Raw genomic sequence first — 20,193 nt, forward strand, 5'->3', positions numbered from 1 at the left:
AATTTATAAACAAAATAATTTACATTTTCTTTTTGTTGGAGAAATAAGTACAATTTGATCAGGTTAATAATGCACCGATCCTTTCCTCATGGTTACCTTGTCTAAATGAAAAGGAAACGTCTTGTTCATTTACAAATATGTATTTTTTTTCAGGCTAAAGAAACCGGTTTCCACCAAAACTTTTAAAGTACTTAAAAAAAAAAAAAAAAAAGACAAGGTATGCAGAAAGGTCCACATTGGATTTTTTTCTGTTTTTTTTGTTGATAAATTGTATAATGCCCTTTGGGAATTAATGAAGAATGCATAAAATAGACGACAGTTTCAGGTACAAAGAAAGGCAGTTTTATACCACAGATTGAGAATGGGCTGGTCCACAAATGCAACATTTATTGTAGAATTACTATACAAGCGAGGATAAATATTGTTTAACTTGGTGTACAGATTTTATTTATATTCTACTCAAGAGAAATGGAGGAACAAAGCAACTGATCTATCCCTGATTCAAACAGAGTTTAAAAACAGGCTTGAGACATTTTACAGGTTTATATGTTGCTGACAATGCAACACAGGTATGCATACTTAAAACTGCATTTACATCCAGTACATTGACAGCATGTAAACACATTCGCATATAAAGCAACAAGGGGGAAAAAATGGACCAAAAAAAAAAAAAAAAAAACTCACATCCACAGTATTTGTGCATCAAATCTAGCCATGAAGTGTTAAAAGAATTAATCAACAAGACCCTACCCCTAAAAAAAAGACAAGAAAAAAAAAAAAGTACACAAAACATTATTCCTTTCTGCGCTTTTTGTCATGGTCATAATCCTTTGAGCGTCCACTAGTGGATGGCCTTTTGGATCCACCGTGCTGTTTGGCCTCCTCCAAGAACTTATCCAGACCGAATGGATCCTCTTCAAACTGCACAGGGCCGTCCCTGCGAGAGCCTGGGTCGGCCCCGGAGAAGTCCCGGTCCGGTACAAACCTGAGGAGAAAGTCATTTTAAAAATGTTTCAAAAATGTTTTTGAGAACAATGAATGGAAAATTGTAAAATTATGTCCTGTTCCAGCAATCATCAAATCTGTACCTCGAATCCAAATCCAGCCCTGGTTCTCTTTTCTCCCAGGTAATCAGCTGAACAACTACTAATTTACCCTCACACCCGGCTCTGAGGTGGACAACGAGCAGATCTCGAGGACCATGATTTGATGATCCCTGTACCAATCCCATAAACATTTCGTTTTGGGTAACCTTTGAAACCTTACCTGTTGTTTGTGATGAGGGTGTCCAGATCGTCTCCGTACATGTCTTTGTCGGCGTTCTTACTGGGCCTGTAGATGTTCTGGGCCATGTCTCGACTGCCCCTCATGGGCTGGTCATACACGGTGTAGATTTCATCCTCTCCCCCAGCGAAGCCACTGTCCATGCCCTGTGGACAGGAGAGCCGGAGCAGAGATTAAGCATGTGGCTTTAGACCAGGGGTGCACAACAGGGGCCGATCCGTTTCAGGATTTTGTGAGAACTTCTGGTCTTAATTATTTATTTGCCTCAATCGTATCTTAACTCGCATGTGTATGAATACCGGCTACAGCTGCAGACTGAAAGTGCATCCTAATGATTTTACAGTGCTCAAGTACAGGCTAGAAGCAGGGTAATTTATAGAGCTGTCGGCACATTAAAACAAGGCAGTTGGGTTGGAAGAAAAACCAGTATGCAGACTGGCCCTCCAGGAGTTGCACACCCCCTGCTTTAGACCGGTTAAACTGAGCGAGCATTTCCATAGCAGCGCACCTTGGTCTGGTTGAAGAGGCGCTGGTCGTACTGAGCTTCGCTGGAGGGACGGGGATTGGGCATGTCCAGAGCGATGAGCTCGCTGATGTCTCTGTCCTGATCCCTCTGCAGCTTCGACCTGCGTGACAGAAGTACAGACGATGGGTCCGAATTCAAATATAACAAATCAAAGTGAAAGCATTACGAAGTAAAAATTGTGTTAAAGGCTAGAGTTGGGCCCTATTCCAGGTTTCTCACAGTATACGCAGTATGAGTGCTCATTTACTGTTGCACCACTTCGGAGTATTCCAACACTATAATAAGAGTCAAACCAATCAGTATACACATGCAATGGCATTTGAAACCGTAGTACACCAACGGTTAAAAACTAGATGGCTGTTATCAATCTTTCTTATGATGCCTGTTAGCAGCTATCCATGTCACATTCATGCTTCACAAACTTTATTCGAGTCATGGCGTATAGATAATGACCTTTACATTATTAGGCTAGGCTGACGATGAATGCAGATGCTCTCACATTCAGATCCATGCATTCTAAACATCTGTGGATCCCCCCCCCCCCCCCCCCCCGAGCAGACCGAATGTGAACCGATGCCCATTAACAAGCTGATGGTCTCCCCTCAACAGCGTTTATACAACAGCGCGTTCCTCTGGGCAAATTCCATGGACACCGAGCTACAGAGCCATAAATGCATTTTATCTGCTGAATAAATTACCCACCCAGTACAAACAAACAACTCAAACATGTCCCGTTTAATTTCATGCAAAGCTATTATTTACTTTTCAACACAACAGAACTCATTATGCTTGCTTCTCACTTGCAACTTAAAATTATAACCTTTACAAGCTCAGCACAATGAAGTAAAATTAAACTGGCAGTTAGATTGGGAGAAATGTATGGCATGCATATGGCCCTGTTCAATACTCCCAACACACCACATAAAAGTTCATGAGACTGGTTTAGAAATGTAATTAGTACTTTAAAAAGCACACTTGAAAAACCTAGTCCAGGATCCTTCTTAAACGGCACCATTTCAATTACAAAAAAGCAGGACATATAAATGCATATTTCTGTACTATGGTCAAAGTACTACAAATTCTGTATCTTTTGTCATTGGGTAGTTCCAAATGAATTCAACACACAATAGACAACACTTCATAACTTCATTACATCAAGAAGGGCCCACCAAGTGCATTATAATTTGGCATGTGTGTTAGCACCAGTCATCAACATTATTGTAAGGAATCAGTGACGTGATGTCATTATCTGAAGTGGCATCATGGCTACAACTCAAAAAACCAACACCAAATTTGCTGGAGGTGACGACATTATGCACGCAGTGACCACCTTATTAGGTAGACCTATACACCAGATTGTTAATGCAAATATTGTATCGCCAAACATGTGGCAGCAACTAAATGCATAAAAGCATGCAGACATAGTCAAGAGGTTCAGCTGTTTTTCAGACCAAATGTGAGAATGGGGAAGAAATGTGATCTAAGTGGCTTTGACCATGGAATGAGTGTTGGTGCCAGACAAGGTGGTTTGAGTATATCAGAAACGGCTGATCTCCTGGGATTTTCACGCCGTCTCTAGAGAATGGTTAAAAAAACAGAACGCATCCAGTGAGCAGTCTGAATGACTGAGTGTGCTGAAGAAATGCATATAAATACCTCTTATCAGGGGCGGCTCTGGAGATGTTGCGGTCGTGCTGTCTGTCTCTCCGTCTGTCATGGCGAATCTCGTCGCGCTCTCGCACCTCTGAGTCCTCGGCACCTGAGAGGGGACGGGAAAGAGACGGACCAGAGACCAGCGTCAGCACACACCCCTTAACTTCTGTGTGCTCGAACAAGCAGTGGGCTGACAGCTCAATCTATGGTCTTTCAAATCACTGGTGCAGGGAATCACGTCTACATACACTCACAAGCACTGCCGCAATTTCAGCACTGTACCTAAGCAGCCAGCAGCCTAATGGCTATGGTACAGAAGGTTGTGCTTCAAGCCATGATAAGATCCATGCAGCTGTTGGGCCTTTGAGAAACCCTACTTTGCTGCAGGGGAGGATGGTCCCCTGCTTAGTCTAAATCGCTTTGGATAAAAAGTGTCATAAAAATAACTAAACTGAGGGTCTTGTACTCTAGGCATTTCTTGAACATGGCTAAGCTATGTTAGCGCTGAAGCAGTGTGGGGCTGAAAGCTATGTTAGCGCTGAAGCAGTGCGGGGCACAAAGCTATGTTAGCGCTGAAGCAGTGCGGGGCTCAAAGCTACGTTAGCGCTGAAGCAGTGCGGGGCTCAAAGCTACGTTAGCGCTGAAGCAGTGCGGGGCTCAAAGCTACGTTAGCGCTGAAGCAGTGCGGGGCTCAAAGCTACGTTAGCGCTGAAGCAGTGCGGGGCTCAAAGCTACGTTAGCGCTGAAGCAGTGCGGGGCTCAAAGCTACGTTAGCGCTGAAGCAGTGCGGGGCTCAAAGCTACGTTAGCGCTGAAGCAGTGCGGGGCTCAAAGCTATGTTAGCGCTGAAGCAGTGCGGGGCTCAAAGCTATGTTAGCGCTGAAGCAGTGCGGGGCTCAAAGCTATGTTAGCGCTGAAGCAGTGCGGGACTCAAAGCTATGTTAGCGTTGAAGCAGTGCGGGGCTCAAAGCTACGTTAGCACTGAAGGGGCGTGGGGCTCAACGTGCCTTTGTCTCCGTGGCCTTTGATGCCAGCTCTCCGGTCTCGGGCCATCTGAGCCAGCTCCCTGAGCTTCTCCTCCTTCTTCTCCTTCTCTTTCTGCGCCATCTTCTTCTCCACCTGTGCCCGCATCTCCACAGCTTCTCGAGCCTATTGGACCAGACCAGAGCAGTTCAGTTTAACACGCTCCTTTACCGCATCACTCCCCTCCCCGTATCACACCTGGGCCTGGGACTAGAACTCACCTTCCTGTCAGCGATGTACAGGGCTTCGGCCAGCTTGGCAAAGTTTTCGTTGATGTGGACAGTTTGCAGGCCCCGCCCGTCCGCAGCTAAACGCTTGTCTAATGGAATCGTGTAACCCTAGGAAAGTGAAGGAAAACTGCTTATTTCAATGGTCAGCGCATTTCCTTAAAATTGCTTACAGTTCATTTTCTTGACTGCATTGGCCCAAGAGAGACTTCAGATTTACCTTTGCGTTTTTCCAGTTTGAAATGCACGGTGGAATCTTCCACTCCTGCTGTTCCTTCACGGTCATCTGAAAGGGCAAAATACGACATTAACTCTCGGGGATGCGAGTAACAACTGTCAAACTAAAGGGTCCTTCATTATATTTGGAAACACTCGTTCACAAAGCAGAAACCATTTCCCGAACCCCGACTAGGGTTTTAACTCTTCCATCTTTGATCGGATCGTCACCGTATACATTTAATAAACACCAAAACACCACCGTACACCCCGTTTCCATGGGACAGTACCTTTCTGCTTGGGGAATGCATTACGGGTGCTGGAGGGGAAGGAGGTCCACGGGGAATCTTTTTGTTGATCCTGTAAAATAATGCGCTTCATTAAACACTGTTTACATGCACCACCAGTGATTTCTACCACAGGGAGAGAGCCAGTGTGGCGTACGTACTTGAATCTGGGCGGCTCCATGGGGTCCTTCTGCATCTCCACCATGCGAATAACCCTCTGCTTCGCTCCCGAGTTAAACGCCACTCCCTGCTGTGAAGGCGTATACCTGAGAAAAAAAAAAAAAAAAAAAAAAAACCATTCAGTTTATCATCCGGCTTAAAATAGATAGAAAACGTACCAAATCATCACAGTCAATAAAAACCGAGTCTTAAAATAAACTCAACTGAAACAGAACTTCAAAGCCCAGCGGGCAAAGCGGATTTATCGCTCATACCCAGAGCTTGTTTCATTGGCAATTATTAAAAAAAAGCAATTTGCAAGGCCCTTGGGTAAATGAAGTTTCACCAAACGGAGGCCAGCCTTTCATTGCGCGGCGGTTAGTCAGCAGTTCCGCAGGCAGCGCGTCTTTGTTCTTCAGTGGAGGCCGGTTACCTGATGTACTGCGCGGGGGCCTGCTTATCTGCCGCGCGCACCGGCATGGCCGCCGCGATCTTCTGAGAGACCTGCTTGTCCAGCGCCGAGCGGGTCTTCTCCGTCAGCTACAACAGAGGAAGCCGGGGTCATCTACGGCGCTTTGATGCCACGCAACATTTCATTCGGTCTACATCTCAAACGAGTCAGTGAGAACCACTGATGTACGAAACCAGCTGATTTCATGACATTTCTTGCTTCTGTCAATCAACTGGCCCAAGAATTTACTGCAAAACTGGGTCAAACATGTAAATGTTGTAAAATGTATTGGATGTGGTAAAATTATAAATAATGGAAGAAAAATTCAACCATGCATACGTACATATTTCCTCTGCACAATATTCCTTCATAACTCACCTCTCTGACTGCTTCTTCATCTGGCTTCTGTAGGTCAGGGTCATCCTCATTCATCACTTCTTTTGGAAGTAAATCTGTGTACTTACTATAAATAACCTGGAATAACAAGCAAAGGAGTCAAATATAAGTATTAGTTCAGTATGCACACAAGATCTACGCGTGAACTCACATTGACATTCTTATGCCATCACACAAAAAACACAACTTTTTTTTTTTCCTGGCATATATTCAAAAATAAATTTAAAAAAATCCCATGCTCCCCATCATTGGGGGAGGGTTAATTTAGCTACCACCCATCCCTCCGGGAGGAAATATCTGGCAATACCGAGCATCATTAATTAGTTTTAAAAAAATCGCCCAGCACTAGTCTGCTGTCAACGCACTGAATAAGAACTTCTAACACTTTGGATAATGTATGGCGCTACCTGCACCATCATTTTGACAACGATTTTAAGTATGGCTATGAAGCAGAATCTCAGCTTCTTTGACATTAATAATATATATTTTATACTCACTTACTGTAATGAAACTATTTTTGACAAGAAGACTCAGTTGAACTGTGTGTCCAATTCGATTTAACCAAAACTAAAAGGGATTTTCTAATGATAAAGATTCAAATGTGTAAATAACACGGTTCACGCTCCGATGAAGGGGCGTTACCTCCGAAATGCGTTAGCTGTGATTCTTAAAAAATTATGTAAAGGGAATTCTCTGATCAAGTTCTTATTTTTTCAGATAAAAGATTAAAATATTACAATGGCCGGTATCATTGATTAAACACAACAGCCTTTGCTTTGTCCCAACAAACACCTTTGCAGCTAATAAGAGGCAATGCAAACAAGCCAAGCTTCCCTGCTCATGATAGTGCACTCATTGGCTCTGTGGGGGGGACGGTCTTGCTGTCACGTTTCTCTCCTCGTTCCCTTTTCCCTGAATATCTGCATTGTGCCATCAAACATACAATAATCTAACTGCAGCTTTAATCATTTGGTTCCCCTCTGTTGTTTCCCCCACTTTTGCGTTTTGATGTGCTTGGGTGCACATCAAGCAGGAAGAAGAACCCTGGAAACAAAAATAGCACCTTTTCTTTTCCTTGGCCTTGCCGCGCGATAGCGTCATATTTGATCTTTCCTTCAGAATCCACTTGAACAGCCAGAGCGTTGGAGGTCTTCTTCTTCCTGCCCATATCCAGGGGATACTGGGCCACGTGGATCTCTGGGAACGCACCTCCATCGCCAAAGTCCTGAAGCACATACAGACTGGGTTTATCATCTGCTGTCGGGATTGTTCCCTTTGTCTCATTTACATACGGCGAGACCCACATATTTTATGTAAGGAATAAGAACAGACTCAGCTTAACCGTAATATAACTTACAGAAATAACAGTGCATTAAGAGAGGAAAGTCTTCAATAGCAGCTCATAGATGCTTCTAGAAGTATGCCTTAAACAATGAATATGCTCATAAAGCAACATGTCTATGAGCAAGTGATTTAGGATGGATTTAAATTACAATCAGAGCAACAGTTAAAGGCAGGGTATTAAACTAAATAGAGGAATTAATTGGATAGGCTTCCAAATATGCAGTACATGTTCTCTTTAATGCATTACCGTATGCAGGGCTACTCAACTTCAGGTTCTGGAAGCCACAGTGTCTGCAGGTATTTGCTCCAACCATGCACTACACCACCCGATTTCACTAATGAGCTTACTTCTTGGACCAAGGAGGTAATGTCATCAGTGCATAGTTTGAGCAAATACCTGCAGCCCCCAGGACCTGGAGTTGAGTAGTACTGCTAAAATTGTTTAATGCGTCATAACCTGACCAAATGATAAACACAGCCACATTGGTAAACAGCAATTTCCTACATTCAATACATGTGATGGAAGAGGGCTCAGAGAGTAAAAGTATTCAAACAGTGAGACAGGGATAGGTCCAGTGATGGATGAATACTGGCGTCTAGGTTCAACCCCCCAAAAATAATATGGGTGTCTGCTGCCAACTTCGTGAGCATCCATACCTCCAGGGTCCGGGGAACCCAGGATTTTCTGAAGCCATAGGGGGGTGGCTCTCTGCGAGACGACACCAGCGCTGTGGACCGGGACCTCTGGGCTCTAGCCTTCTCCTCAGACTCTAGCTGGTCCTGAGACAGCTGCGTGGGCGCGGGTAGAAAGCTGCGGAAAACAAACACGATAACACGGATTACAGTGGTGTCCCACAAAGAGGTTAACTCAGATCACCATTAACATCACGAAGCTAGAGCCACGTACAAACAAACATCCAAAGCTAGCTACAGCAATTTGGCCAGCTACATCGGTCAAAATAGCGAATGTAACGTTACTACTAGCTAGCTACTAGATATGGGCCGAATTAGTTAACCGCATGTTTAGATGATGGTCACAAAAACAAAACGTTTTGTCATAAAATCCATATCTTATCGTTACTCAAGTTTGAGATCTAGCCATGTTAACTAGCTAACATACAACGTCAGCTACTGAAAGAACTTCGAAGAAAGATGCGATCCAGCCACTTTGTTTCAATCTTGACGTTAGCCGACGTAACGGGGCAACGTGCAGTAAAGCAAACTACACCATACCAGCTAACTAATTATGACTGCAAAAATGTAAACAACAAATGGCATACAATATAATACACTAGGTTATCGTTAGCTAAATTCCCAAATTAATCAACTGAACTTGCTGGAAACTGGCCAGATTTTACGGCCTAGTTAGCGAAGTACCAAGCTAGTGCTAGCTAATATAAAGCACGACGATTTTGATCGGATTAAATAGCCAGATGTTGTATTACTATGTAAATATAAGTAATACGTGTCGCTTTGTGTATAATCTATGAACAATGAAATTAAGTAATGGCAAAAACTTTTGTTATAAAATAAAATTTCCTTCGCATGCTACCAACCTCGCTAGCGACATCTTGCTTCCCACTTCAACGACCTCCTACGTCTGACGTCATACAGACATACCGCTACCTTTGGAGCAGATTCCTCTTCCGTCTGTGAGTTTTTATTAGTATTTTAGCTATGCAGTCTTTTCTATATATTCTCCTCACAAAAAGGTACCTTTTAGAAAGCGACACAATTACCACATGAGAGTACTTATAACCGAAAAAAGAGAAACCAAATAAACATATTATACGCACACTGCAGTACTACGCTGGGGACATCAGAATATAGACTACATTACCCATCATGCCATTTCCACCCCGGTTAAAAGCAAAAGGGCAAAAGTTGAGAGGTCACAGGAAACCGGTGAGTAACGTTTGTGAACTTTTTAATCAAAATATTGGAGTGCTACATTTTTTTAATTATGTGCTTTTATGTTATTTAGGCAACGATGTAAAGGGATAAAATATCCTGCTATCATGTTCCGCGGAATTAATGTTGAAGCAAGCTAACCCATTTGTTAGTGACTGTCCTTGGCTTCTCTTGGAGTTGTCGTTTGCTCGCAAGCTGGGTGACAGCATACGAGCTGATTCTGCCTAAGCATGTTACGAAACCTCTTGCATAATATGAGTCTTTAGAGTGATGACCAGTTAAATGACCATTTTAATTTAACCCTTGTAGACGGGGATGTTGGTAGAGCACCAGTGTCGTTTCAGATGAGATTGAGATCCGCGCATTTGCAGTTCACGAGAAACATGCCCGATTAGCTCAATTCGGAAGTAAACAGTGGCGTGAGTTGGCTACGTCTATGGTTGGCTATTGTCCGAAACTTCTCCAGCTGATAGCATTAGGATAAGCATGAATGCTCATCGAGTACATTAATCTGTCACACTGTGTGTCTGTAGTAGAACAGTACTGCATGAATAACAAACTGCCTATCTTAACCAACTGTATTATATAGGAATATTTTTGCAATGCAGAATGGTTAATTGATGGGATGAATGAAATATTCAGCTAATACCACCACAGCACACAACACACAGCACCCCATAATGACAACATGAAATACGTTCTTTTTGAAATTTTTGCAAATTTATTAAAAATAAAAACTAAGAAATCACATGTACATAAGTATTCACAGCCTTTGCTCAATACTTTGTTGATGCACCTTTGGCAGCAATTACAGCCTCAAGTCTTTTTGAATATGATGCCACAGGCTTGGCACACCTATCTTTGGGCAGTTTCGCCCATTCCTCTTTGCAGCACCTCTCAAGCTCCATCAGGTTGGATGGAGAGCGTCGGTGCACAGCCATTTTCAGATCTCTCCAGAGATGTTCAATCGGATTCAAGTCTGGGCTCTGGCTGGGCCACTCAAGGACATTCACAGAGTTGTCCTGAAGCCACTCCTTTGATATCTTGGCTGTGTGCTTAGGGTCATTGTCCTGAAAGATGAAAGATGAACCGTCGCCCCAGTCTGAGGTCAAGAGTGCTCTGGAGCAGGTTTTAATCTAGGATGTCTCTGTACATTGCTGCATTCATCTTTCCCTCAATCCTGACTAGTCTCCCAGTTCCTGCCGCTGAAAAAAATCCCCACAGCATGATGCTGCCACCATGCTTCACTGTAGGGATGGTATTGGCCAGGTGATGAGCGGTGCCTGGTTTCCTCCAAACATGACACTTCCTGGCATATTTCTGATCATCCAATAGAACTGCCCCACTCTCAATTTGAGTACCCTTTTCAGTGTAGTGCAGTCTTTGAAATGGCACTTATTTTACCCCTAGAATGGTAGAACCAAATTATGTTCATTTTGTTTTTCTCTGGTTCATCTTGTAGTGATAATTCTTTCTACCCCCTTCTTTTGCCTGTCATTTCAATATAACTTCAGACTAGAATTGGGAACCTGAATATTATTTTTTTCTTGGCTACACTGCTTTCTCTGGTGTACATTTTTTGAACTGACTATGGAAACCTGGAAACCTAGTAGTGAAGAACTGCCTGTGCTGCTTTGTCCTTTGTTGTTTATAGAATCTGCTGTCCTCAAAGTGGCGAAGGTCTTTTCCTTTTTCCCAGGGCGTTAAATATAGGAAATGGAGAAACATTTTTCTTAAATTAGATTAGACTTGCATAAAACTTTTTCTAATAAATAAAGTCACTCGTAATGTCTAAAATGTCCAAATATGACCTTTTATGCAGTCATACAACAGTAAAACTGATAAACCTGAAGGCAGCCCCAATACATTGCAGGGCGCAGGGTGAACATGCATGCACACACTCGCAAGTTCACACATACAGTAATTTAGTAGTTTATTAGTACAGTAGTTTATTATCTCTAATAAAACTAACCTTCATGTTATAAGGGGAGAACATGCAGACTCCACACCAGAGGCTCCTTGGTAGGTCCTTGATTAGAGCGATTAGCTGGCCTAAGAGGCTGTTGGTTTATCTCACACCTTGCCTGAGAACGGCTAGGGAGGTTACTGGTGTCTGCACACCTGTGAACTGAAGCTTGTAGATCTACCAAAGGAGATTGTGCTAGAGTTTATGACTGTGAACCTGTCACTCATGAGTCTGCTGGGGTTTCTAGGCTTTGCGCTTGTACTTGAGACTGCCTGGCCATTGAAGATTGAGGTTAACATTTGAAATGACGTAAGCCCTTAATTTAATGTCCTACAGTTTTATCCCATGGTACAATGATGACATTTTTACATTAGCTAAATAGCTCAGACATGCAATGTAACTTGAGTTTGGTGATAATAGTTTGTGTTCTCAAGTTATTAGATGGTTGTAATGAACCTTGTTGTGAAGGTGCATTAAAAGTATAAAATATGATTTAGTTGTCTATCCACTTTTTCCTCTGTTTATGATCAAACATTTTAATGAGCTGTTTCAGCCTGAAATTGCACATTGTTTATCATTGTTGACATGTTAATAGTTGTCACAATACTGAATATAATTTCATTTCATTGAAACCATTAATCACAGTTCAGTGGTACATTTTAGCTGAATATCTACCCTAGTGCTCTTTTGTTACTGAATTTCTATGGGCTCTTTCACTGATTTCCGGTGTGTATTTAAATAAACTCAGAATGGAACGCTTTGTTTTGCAGTGCCTCACATGGCTGGACGGATGTTGAAAGTGTCCTCTTTTGCCACAGCAGTGTTTGCCTCCTCTGGATTTTATCTGTACAACAAGCATGTGGACCCCAATGACATCAGTTTTATTAGGTTTGGAAGAGCTGCAGCTACGGTAAGGTAGCACCCTGCATGTGGGTATGTGTGAGATTTGGTGTACAGTATATGTGTGATTATGTGTGCAGTATGCATGTGGGTATGTGTGAAATTTGGTGTACAGTATGCTGTGCGTATGTGTGTGGTTTTGTGTACAGTATTAATGTGGGTATGCATGCTTTTGTGTACGGTAAGGTAGCGCTGTGCTTGTGTCTACTGTATGTACTGGATACTCTTTGATCATGTCCTCCTTGAAATCTTTCCTTGGTTCTCACTCTGTTGGATTGGATGTCCCTCATTTCAGTGCATTACTGTATGAAAATAAATATGACTGCTCTTGTACCCTGAGATTTTACTTCCTCTGTAATGTTTCTTTATTAATACTTCTTATTGCAGACTGCTGTTATCAGTTATGACTACATGACATCCCTTGAAAATGTGGACCATGGGACAGAGGAGTACTGGGCTCTCAAATCAAAGGTAGGAAAAATGATCTGTGATGTCGAAGGTTCACATTGCACCTGATTTATATTATAAGCTGTGGGGTGATGTTGATTTAATATCAGCCTTTATGTCTGCCCTTTTAAAAAAAAATGGCCTATTAAACCCAATTCAACATGAAACCCAATAATTATTATACATTATTATAAATGGAAATAGGAGCAAGAGGAAAAGGGAAAATTGAATTGAAACTAGAGTTCAAAAATGCTTTTCTCAATGCTTTTCACAATGCCTTTCTAAGTTCTAACATAACATTTAGGTGCATTCACTTCCATTAGCCTGGTAAGTAAGTAAGTAAGTTTGTGTCTAGGTTTAGCCTTCACACGTCCAGTGGCTTGAATCTGCAAAATGCTCTGTTTTCTAGTACATTTATGAGCATGCAAGATAGTGAACCAGGTGTTACTGGTTGGCTAGCTAGATTTTATTCCACAAAGTGACTCCTTTGGCTCGTAGCTAGTAGGTTTCCTCTGCGATGGCAATGCATCTCAGCTGGTGTATTACACAGTGAAAATGATGAGCAGCAGTTTGGAGGATTTGTGCCTTTCTGTTTTGTTTGAGGATTTTGTTATAGAAGGATGGGCCTACAAAGAGAAAGGGTGTTTCAGTCGGGCAAAAACAAAATGGTAAGTGTTGATGTTGCCTAGCTACGTACTGCAGCTTATTACTGACCAGCATGTACTTTCACCTGAGTCAGTGTTGAGAAGACTGTAATGGCGGTACCTCTGAATTTGTGTGTGTATACACAGTTCATGTGTGCGCATTATTTTCAACCTTATTTCAGCATCATCATTGTTGATAACAAGAAAAAAAGATTGTAATTGTTACCAAAAGCTAGCAATATTACATTTTTGGAAATTAAAAAAAATAAATAATTGCAATCAAATCATGAGTGCATTTGTTTGACTCTCCACGTGCAAGAACGCCAGAGTGCGTGATGATGAATTTTAGGCTGCCAGCTGAAATGAAACGGAAGGCTCATTCTTTTTACGCCCTGGGCACAGCTCAATAACTTTCTCCATTACCGGCTCTCCCAGCCCTCCGGGCGTTCTCCGCAGTGTAGAAGCGTCCCCCAGGAGGTGCTACCGGACTCCCCCACCACAAGCTCCACACAGTATGGCTAAAGGAAGACTCCCCCCAAAAGCCCGGGGCCCTGCTGCTTATGGTCTTACCCTCCCTAACGCAGTAGCCCTCCCACGTTACCGCTCCGCTGTCATTTCCAGAAAGGGCATTTTTCTCTGTGATGGTCGCCTTGTGCCTGGCAACACTACGGTGCACCCTAGACCCCACCCCAGCCCGACGATAAACTATTTTGACAAATTCTTCCAAATCATGAAAATTCCTAGACGGCGTGAAAAACATATTTTTAAAGGGCAGAGTTGTTTGTGGTTTCTGGGTGAATGTAATGTTGGGGCAGTAGGGTAACAGAAGGGAACAGAGATTGGTAGAGTCGGAAGCATTGTAAATATTGTGCCGTGCCACTCCTGCTTTTTGACCTATTTAGGTTTTCTGTGCTCTCTCTCTCAGCCGGTAGGCATTAACAACAGCCAGTCGGAATGCTTTTTTTCATACCTTCAAGGGCTGCCTGACCTTTATATGTCTCAACAAAGTAGCATTTAACCTGAAAGACATTGCCTCCTGGTCAACAATTTATATGGGTAGAAGTGAAGCAGACATGCGTGCGCACACACACACACACACACACACACACACATGCAAACACACACATGCCCTTGTTCATTTCAACCTAATACAGTGGGAGCAATAATTATTTGATCCCTTGCTGATTTTGTAGGTTTGCACACTTACAAAGAATAGAACTGTGTACAATTTTAATCATAGGTACATTTTAACATTGAGAGACAGAATATCACAAAATAATCCACAATAACAACATCATATAAAGTTTATACATTTATTATCGTATTTTTGCATGAAATAAGTATTTGATCCTCTACCAATCAGCAATAATTCTGGCTCCCACAGAGCAGTTAGTTTTCCATTAAGAAGCACTCCTAATCTCAACTCATTACCCAAAACACCTGTGTCAACTCGTTACATCGTTATGTAGCTGTATAAAAGACACCTGTCCACACAATCAATCAGATTCCAACGTTTCCACCATGGGCAAGACAAAAGAGCTGTCTAAGGACATCAGGGACAAAATTGTAGACCTGCACAAGGCTGGGATGGGCTACAAGAAAATAAGCAAGCAGCTTGGTGAGAAGTTAACAACTGTTGGAGCAATTATTAGAAAATGGAAGAAACACAAAGTCACCGCCAATCTCCCTCGGTCTGGGGCTCCACGCAAGATCTTGCCTCGTAGGATATCAATGATCATGAGAAAGGTCAGGGATCAGCCCAGTACTACACAGGAGGAGCTTGTTAATGACCTGAAGGCAGTTGGGACCACAGTCACGAAGAGAACCGTCAGTAACACACTACACCGTGAAGGATTAAAATCCTTGCGCAAGGTTCCTCTGCTGAAGAAGGTACATGTACAGGCCTGTCTGAAGTTTGCCAAAGAACACCTGGATGATCCAGAGGAGGCTTGGGAGAAGGTGATGTGGTCAAATGAGACCAAAATAGAGCTATTTGGCATCAACTCGACTCGCTGTGTTTGGAGGAAGAGAAATGCTGAGCACAACCCCAAGAACACCATCCCCACTCTGAAGCATGGAGGTGGAAACCTTATGCTTTGGGGGTGTTTCTCAGCTAAGGGGACAGGACGACTTCACCGTATCGAGGGGAGGATGAATGGGGCCATGTACCAGGAAATTTTGGGCGACAACCTCCTTCCCTCAGTGAGAGCACTGAAAATGGGTCTTGGATGGGTCTTCCAACATGACAATGACCCAAAACATACGGGCAAGGCAACAAAGGAGTGGCTCAAAAAGAAGCATATTAAGGTCCTGGAGTGGCCTAGCCAGTCTCCAGACCTAAATCCCATCGAAAATCCGTGGAGGGAGCTGAAGCTTCGAGTTGCCAAGCGACAGCCTCGGACCTTAAGGATTTGGAGAGGATCTGCAAAGAGGAGTGGACCAAAATCCCTCCCAAGATCTGTGCAAACCTGGTAAAAAAATACAACAAACGTCTGACCTCTGTGCTTGCCCACAAAGGTTTCTCCACCAAGTATTAAGTCCTATTGTTCTATGGATCAAATACTTATTTCATGTGAAAATATGATATTAAATTAATAAAATTTATATGATGTTGTTATTGTGGATTATTTTGTGATATTCTGTCTTTCAATGTTAAAATGTACCTATGATTAAAATTCTACACAGTTCCATTCTCTCTACGTGGGCAAACCTACAAAATCAGCAAGGGATCAAATAATTATTGCTCCCACTGTAGCTGCATTGCTTAACGTTTATTTAACTGGTATTCGCTCATTTTCGGAAAGGCCACATTCCGGCATCGCCAGGCCAACGCAAAAGATCGGTGACCTTACAGGTCGCGAGTCATGCCGGTTCTGATGGAGGCACGTGGGCTGGAGGAGTTCGCTGAACCCTGAAGAGCGAGGTTCGACTTGGCTGCCCCAGCCTCCGCGCCGGAGCGCTCGGCCTCCCCACGGGCCTCCTTTCAAGCTTGGCTACTCGCGGTGATTAGAATTAATGCAAGCTCCTGATTTAATACAGCGCCGAGATTGGCTTCATAATTATTATGAAGTCGTTGCTGTGATACAGTTCAGCTGTTCACGTGAGGCTGTTTGAAATCACCGTAGCATCCTTCCTCAGTGTTGTTTTTTATTTTGGGATTTTGGGCTGAGATGAATGGATGAAAGGGATAAATGAATGCTTTAGTAATGGCATTTTCTTACCTTTTGAATTGTATGAGGCACCGAACCTAAAATCCGATTAAGTGGAATCCAAACATTGGAAATGAGACAGAATAATAGCACTGGAAAATGAAGTCCGATAATGTCCCCATTGGATCATTGTTCTTGCCAAACATTAATAATGAGCATTATTCATTTATAGTTTTAAAAAACATTTACCTTCTGTAATTCATTTACCAAATAATGACTTACTCTTAATGAGGAATTCTTCAAGCATTTGGATGAGAGAGGCTTTCTATGTGAGGGGATATAAACTCATTGACCAGTTTATTATGTAGACCTTTACACCAGCTAATTGATGCAAATATATAATCAGCAAATCAAAACTCTACATAAAAGCATGCAGACATGGTCAATGACTGGTTCAGACCATACATTAGACAAAATGCGATCTAAGTGACTTTGACTGTGGAATGGTGCTCGACCTGGTGGTTTGAGTATCTCAGAAACTGCTGATCTCCTGGGATTTTCACACACACTAGTCTCTAGTGTTTACAGAGAAAAACAAAAAATAAGAATGCATCCAGTGGTGGCAGTTATGTGGGTGAAAATGGCTTGTTAATGAGCGAGGTCAGTGAAAAATAACGAAACTGGTTCAAGCTGACAAGAAGGTGACAGTAACTCAAATAATCACGCGTACACAACAGTGGTATGCTTAAGAGCATCTCTGAGCAAACAAAACACTGAACCTTGAAGTGGACAGGCTACAGCAGCAGAAGACCAAAAAAACAAGTCTCATAAATACGTAATAAAGTGGTCACTGAGTGTATATGCTTGAGCATTGACATGAGAAAGGCTGATGTTTGTGTCTCCATGAGCAAAGGTCATAAATATAAAAATGCATTTTGTAGTACTGCACTGGAATACTGCAGTGGAACTTGCGGAAGCACAAAGGTGTAAAAATTGTGATCGCTGATGCATACTGGCACCCTCATAATTAGGACTGCTCCACAGTCAGTCATTTCTGTGCCCATTGGACCACCGGTTCATTGTTCATTTAAAAGCTTTACTTGAAACCAATTACATTACAGCACATAAAAATATCATGTTCGTCAAAGGTTGAGATGTATTGAGGACTTTTTCGAGCTAATTATGATTTCAACCATACCATTTCTTTTCCGTTCCCTCAAACGTCTTGGCAGAATGCCGTAATTGAGCAGTCAGGGGTATATCTATTGGCTCTGAAGAAGTCGTTATCATGTATGGAAATCAGGCAGTACTTTTGAGTCCATTGTTTGCTGTAGGCAATAGCAGTGATATTGTGGCTTCATTCAGCTTATCATGCTGTGATCTCACCAGTGTGACTAAAACTCAAATCGTGCAAATCTTACTGCTGCAAATAACCTTTTATTTCTGAGGGTTTTTTTCCCACCTTAAGAGAGAGGGAGAGGGAGAGAAGAGTCTCTTTTTTTGACTTTCTAGATTGTAAATTAATCAGTCTGTGAATGCTTTGCATGTTCGTTGCCTGGCTGTGTGACAACAGTAAGAGGGGAGCGCCTGCTTTTAATTGCCTAAGCGTTTGATTTCTGTAATGAACATTTTTGACGGCCATTTTCTCCTCCGAGGTGCGCATTCTCATTCACGTTATAACGCGCAGAGTCAATAGCCGACGGTGTGAGGTTGCGGAATGGCTCCCCTTGACAGCTAGGAGAGTGAAAAATCATTTCTCCCGCAGCCGGTGTCTCTCAGCAAGCCCTTCTCAGCCCCTTTTAACCTCTGCCTGATGGCTTCTGATGGCGTATCGATTCGCCGGGCCATTGTATTATGTGCTAGGAGAAACAGTTTTCGTTGTGGCGGCCGTGCAGTTCCAGCTCCACTCTGAAAAGAGCAGCTCAGCAGTTTAAGCAGGCAAGACAGCCGCCATTATCCGCCCCTCTAAAATGGCCTCCGGGGAATTGCAGCGTGCTCCCTAACCTGTAATAACCTCTGGCAAGCTAACTGTCTGTGGTGACCAATGTGTCATCTTGCTTTTAAAACTTTTTTTTGTTGTTCGTGTGCAATTGCTGCTGGTTTTTATTGTTGTTTGTCAGACTCGCGCTGTGATTTTACTGTCAAATGAGCCTATGAAGAGACAGTTTTGCAACAAGGAGTCCTGCCAGCTAGTTTTTTTCTTTCCAAGTGTGTGAATCCACAAAGAAAACGTGTTTATCGTCAGTGTATTCAATACTGTACAAAGAGATAACACGGAGACATCCTGTAATAAGTGCAGGGAAAATAACTCCACTTTGATGCAGGCCAGATTGGCTGTTAACAACAAAACTATTACTGTTGCGGTTATCGCATAAAGCCAGTGTGCAATAATGATCATCTCTGGTCAAGTGGACGCGGACAGCTGTTTCCTTCTGACGGACGACACTCGCGGGTTCCCGCCGACTTCGGTCGGGGCACTTTGGAAACAATCACGCTGGAGCCGCGAGATGTTATTGTAAATGGCGCGCGCTCTCGGGCTTAGTTTGATTATGCCGCTGGGATTCCCGGGGTTTTTCGCAACGGCTACATCGCCGCCGCGCGGCGTGCCGTGGCCGCTGAATTATTTATGACCGACAAGACCGAGCACCCAGGTGCGCCGCTTCCTCCGCCCCAGCCGGCGCGGATGTAATCTGTTTTTCCCCTTCTCCGAGCGAGCGGGATGGGGTAAAAGACACTTCCTTCCCCCCCCGCTGTTCCCGGCCCCCGTCCGCTCATCCATCCTCCTCCCGTCCGGCTGCGCGGGAGAGGCCGGCCGAACGCGCGGCGTGCGTCTCCGCGCCGACGTTTTCGCCGGGTCACCTTCACGGAGCCGCAGCCGACATCGTGCGAACGACTCGGCCCGCCCCGCCCATGCGCCGCGCGAACGGGGGGGGGGCGCCGAATAACTCGTAAACAAGTATCGAGAGAGAGTCCCTTACGAAAGCGAAATGGGGCTCGCGCTCGGTGTTTAATGAGATGGCTGCTGGCACGGCTTTAAGTAAATGGGATTGAGCTGCTTATTCTGTTCCACTTCCCCGTTTTTTATTTAGATATTTTTCTAACATATGTCTATAGTGAGACGCCCGCGGGTTTTGGCTCCCGAAACGCTGAACATTTGTGGCACACTCTCGTGTGGGTGTCGGCACTTAATATTTTCGCCATCGTGTTGCCTGGGGGTCGCGATGGCTGTATTTATGAGCCTTTTCCAGAAGTCAATATTTTTTGCAGCGTGTTAACCGTTTAATGGTGCGCCACACAGTATCGTATTCCGATCTGCGGCCATGGAGAAGTGCGGCGCGATCAATGTCCTTATCAGTCCTCGGACGGGGAAATGGCCGCTCGGATAATGCTCCGACTTGTAAATAAGGGCGGAAAGGCGCGCGTTGCGAGGCTGGTGCTGGAATTCGGATGAACCTCTCTGGTGTGAGTGTGTGTATTAACCTTGAGTGACTGGATGCGTGCTAGCTTCAGACATGGCACACTGTCATACTCTCTGGAGAAACACGCTTATTAATGTGACAAAGTATAAAGGGACGTGTCAGATAAGATCCATCACGTTAGCACGACGGGGG

The 20,193-nt window shown here is 43.5% G+C and overlaps 2 protein-coding genes across 3 annotated transcripts in view; one reads left to right on the forward strand and one right to left on the reverse strand.

The window, feature by feature from the left end:
- Positions 1–355: 355 nt before the first annotated feature.
- snw1 (SNW domain containing 1) lies at positions 356–9,266 on the reverse strand. The gene is made up of 14 exons (XM_061257771.1): positions 9,122–9,266; positions 8,223–8,376; positions 7,285–7,446; positions 6,204–6,299; positions 5,808–5,914; positions 5,377–5,481; positions 5,219–5,288; positions 4,933–4,998; positions 4,707–4,823; positions 4,470–4,611; positions 3,467–3,569; positions 1,793–1,910; positions 1,267–1,430; positions 356–985 (listed from the first exon to the last, which is right to left on the reverse strand). The coding sequence occupies exons 1-14, from the start codon at positions 9,133–9,135 to the stop codon at positions 793–795; spliced, it is 1,611 nt and encodes a 536-aa protein (XP_061113755.1). The 5' UTR covers positions 9,136–9,266; the 3' UTR covers positions 356–792.
- A 102-nt stretch (positions 9,267–9,368) lies between these two features.
- Positions 9,369–20,193, forward strand: part of adck1 (aarF domain containing kinase 1) — a 148,484-nt gene continuing 137,659 nt past the window's right edge. For both annotated transcript variants that reach the window (XM_061257792.1, XM_061257783.1), the window contains exons 1-3: positions 9,369–9,470; positions 12,213–12,352; positions 12,730–12,813. In XM_061257792.1, coding sequence (XP_061113776.1) covers positions 12,221–12,352; positions 12,730–12,813 — 216 coding nt within the window. In that variant the 5' untranslated portion in view covers positions 9,369–9,470; positions 12,213–12,220. The remainder of the gene's footprint in view (positions 9,471–12,212; positions 12,353–12,729; positions 12,814–20,193) is intronic.

This window comes from Conger conger, chromosome 1, assembly GCF_963514075.1.
Source record: "Conger conger chromosome 1, fConCon1.1, whole genome shotgun sequence".
Lineage (NCBI taxonomy): Eukaryota > Metazoa > Chordata > Actinopteri > Anguilliformes > Congridae > Conger > Conger conger.

Excerpts from the sequence above, each read along its gene's own strand:
- snw1 (XM_061257771.1), bottom strand. Across the intron at positions 5,482-5,807 it reads GCCCCCGCGCAGTACATCAG|GTATACGCCTTCACAGCAGG; the intron begins GTAACCGGCCTC and ends TTTTTTTCTCAG. Across the intron at positions 5,289-5,376 it reads ATGGAGCCGCCCAGATTCAA|GATCAACAAAAAGATTCCCC; the intron begins GTACGTACGCCA and ends ATTATTTTACAG.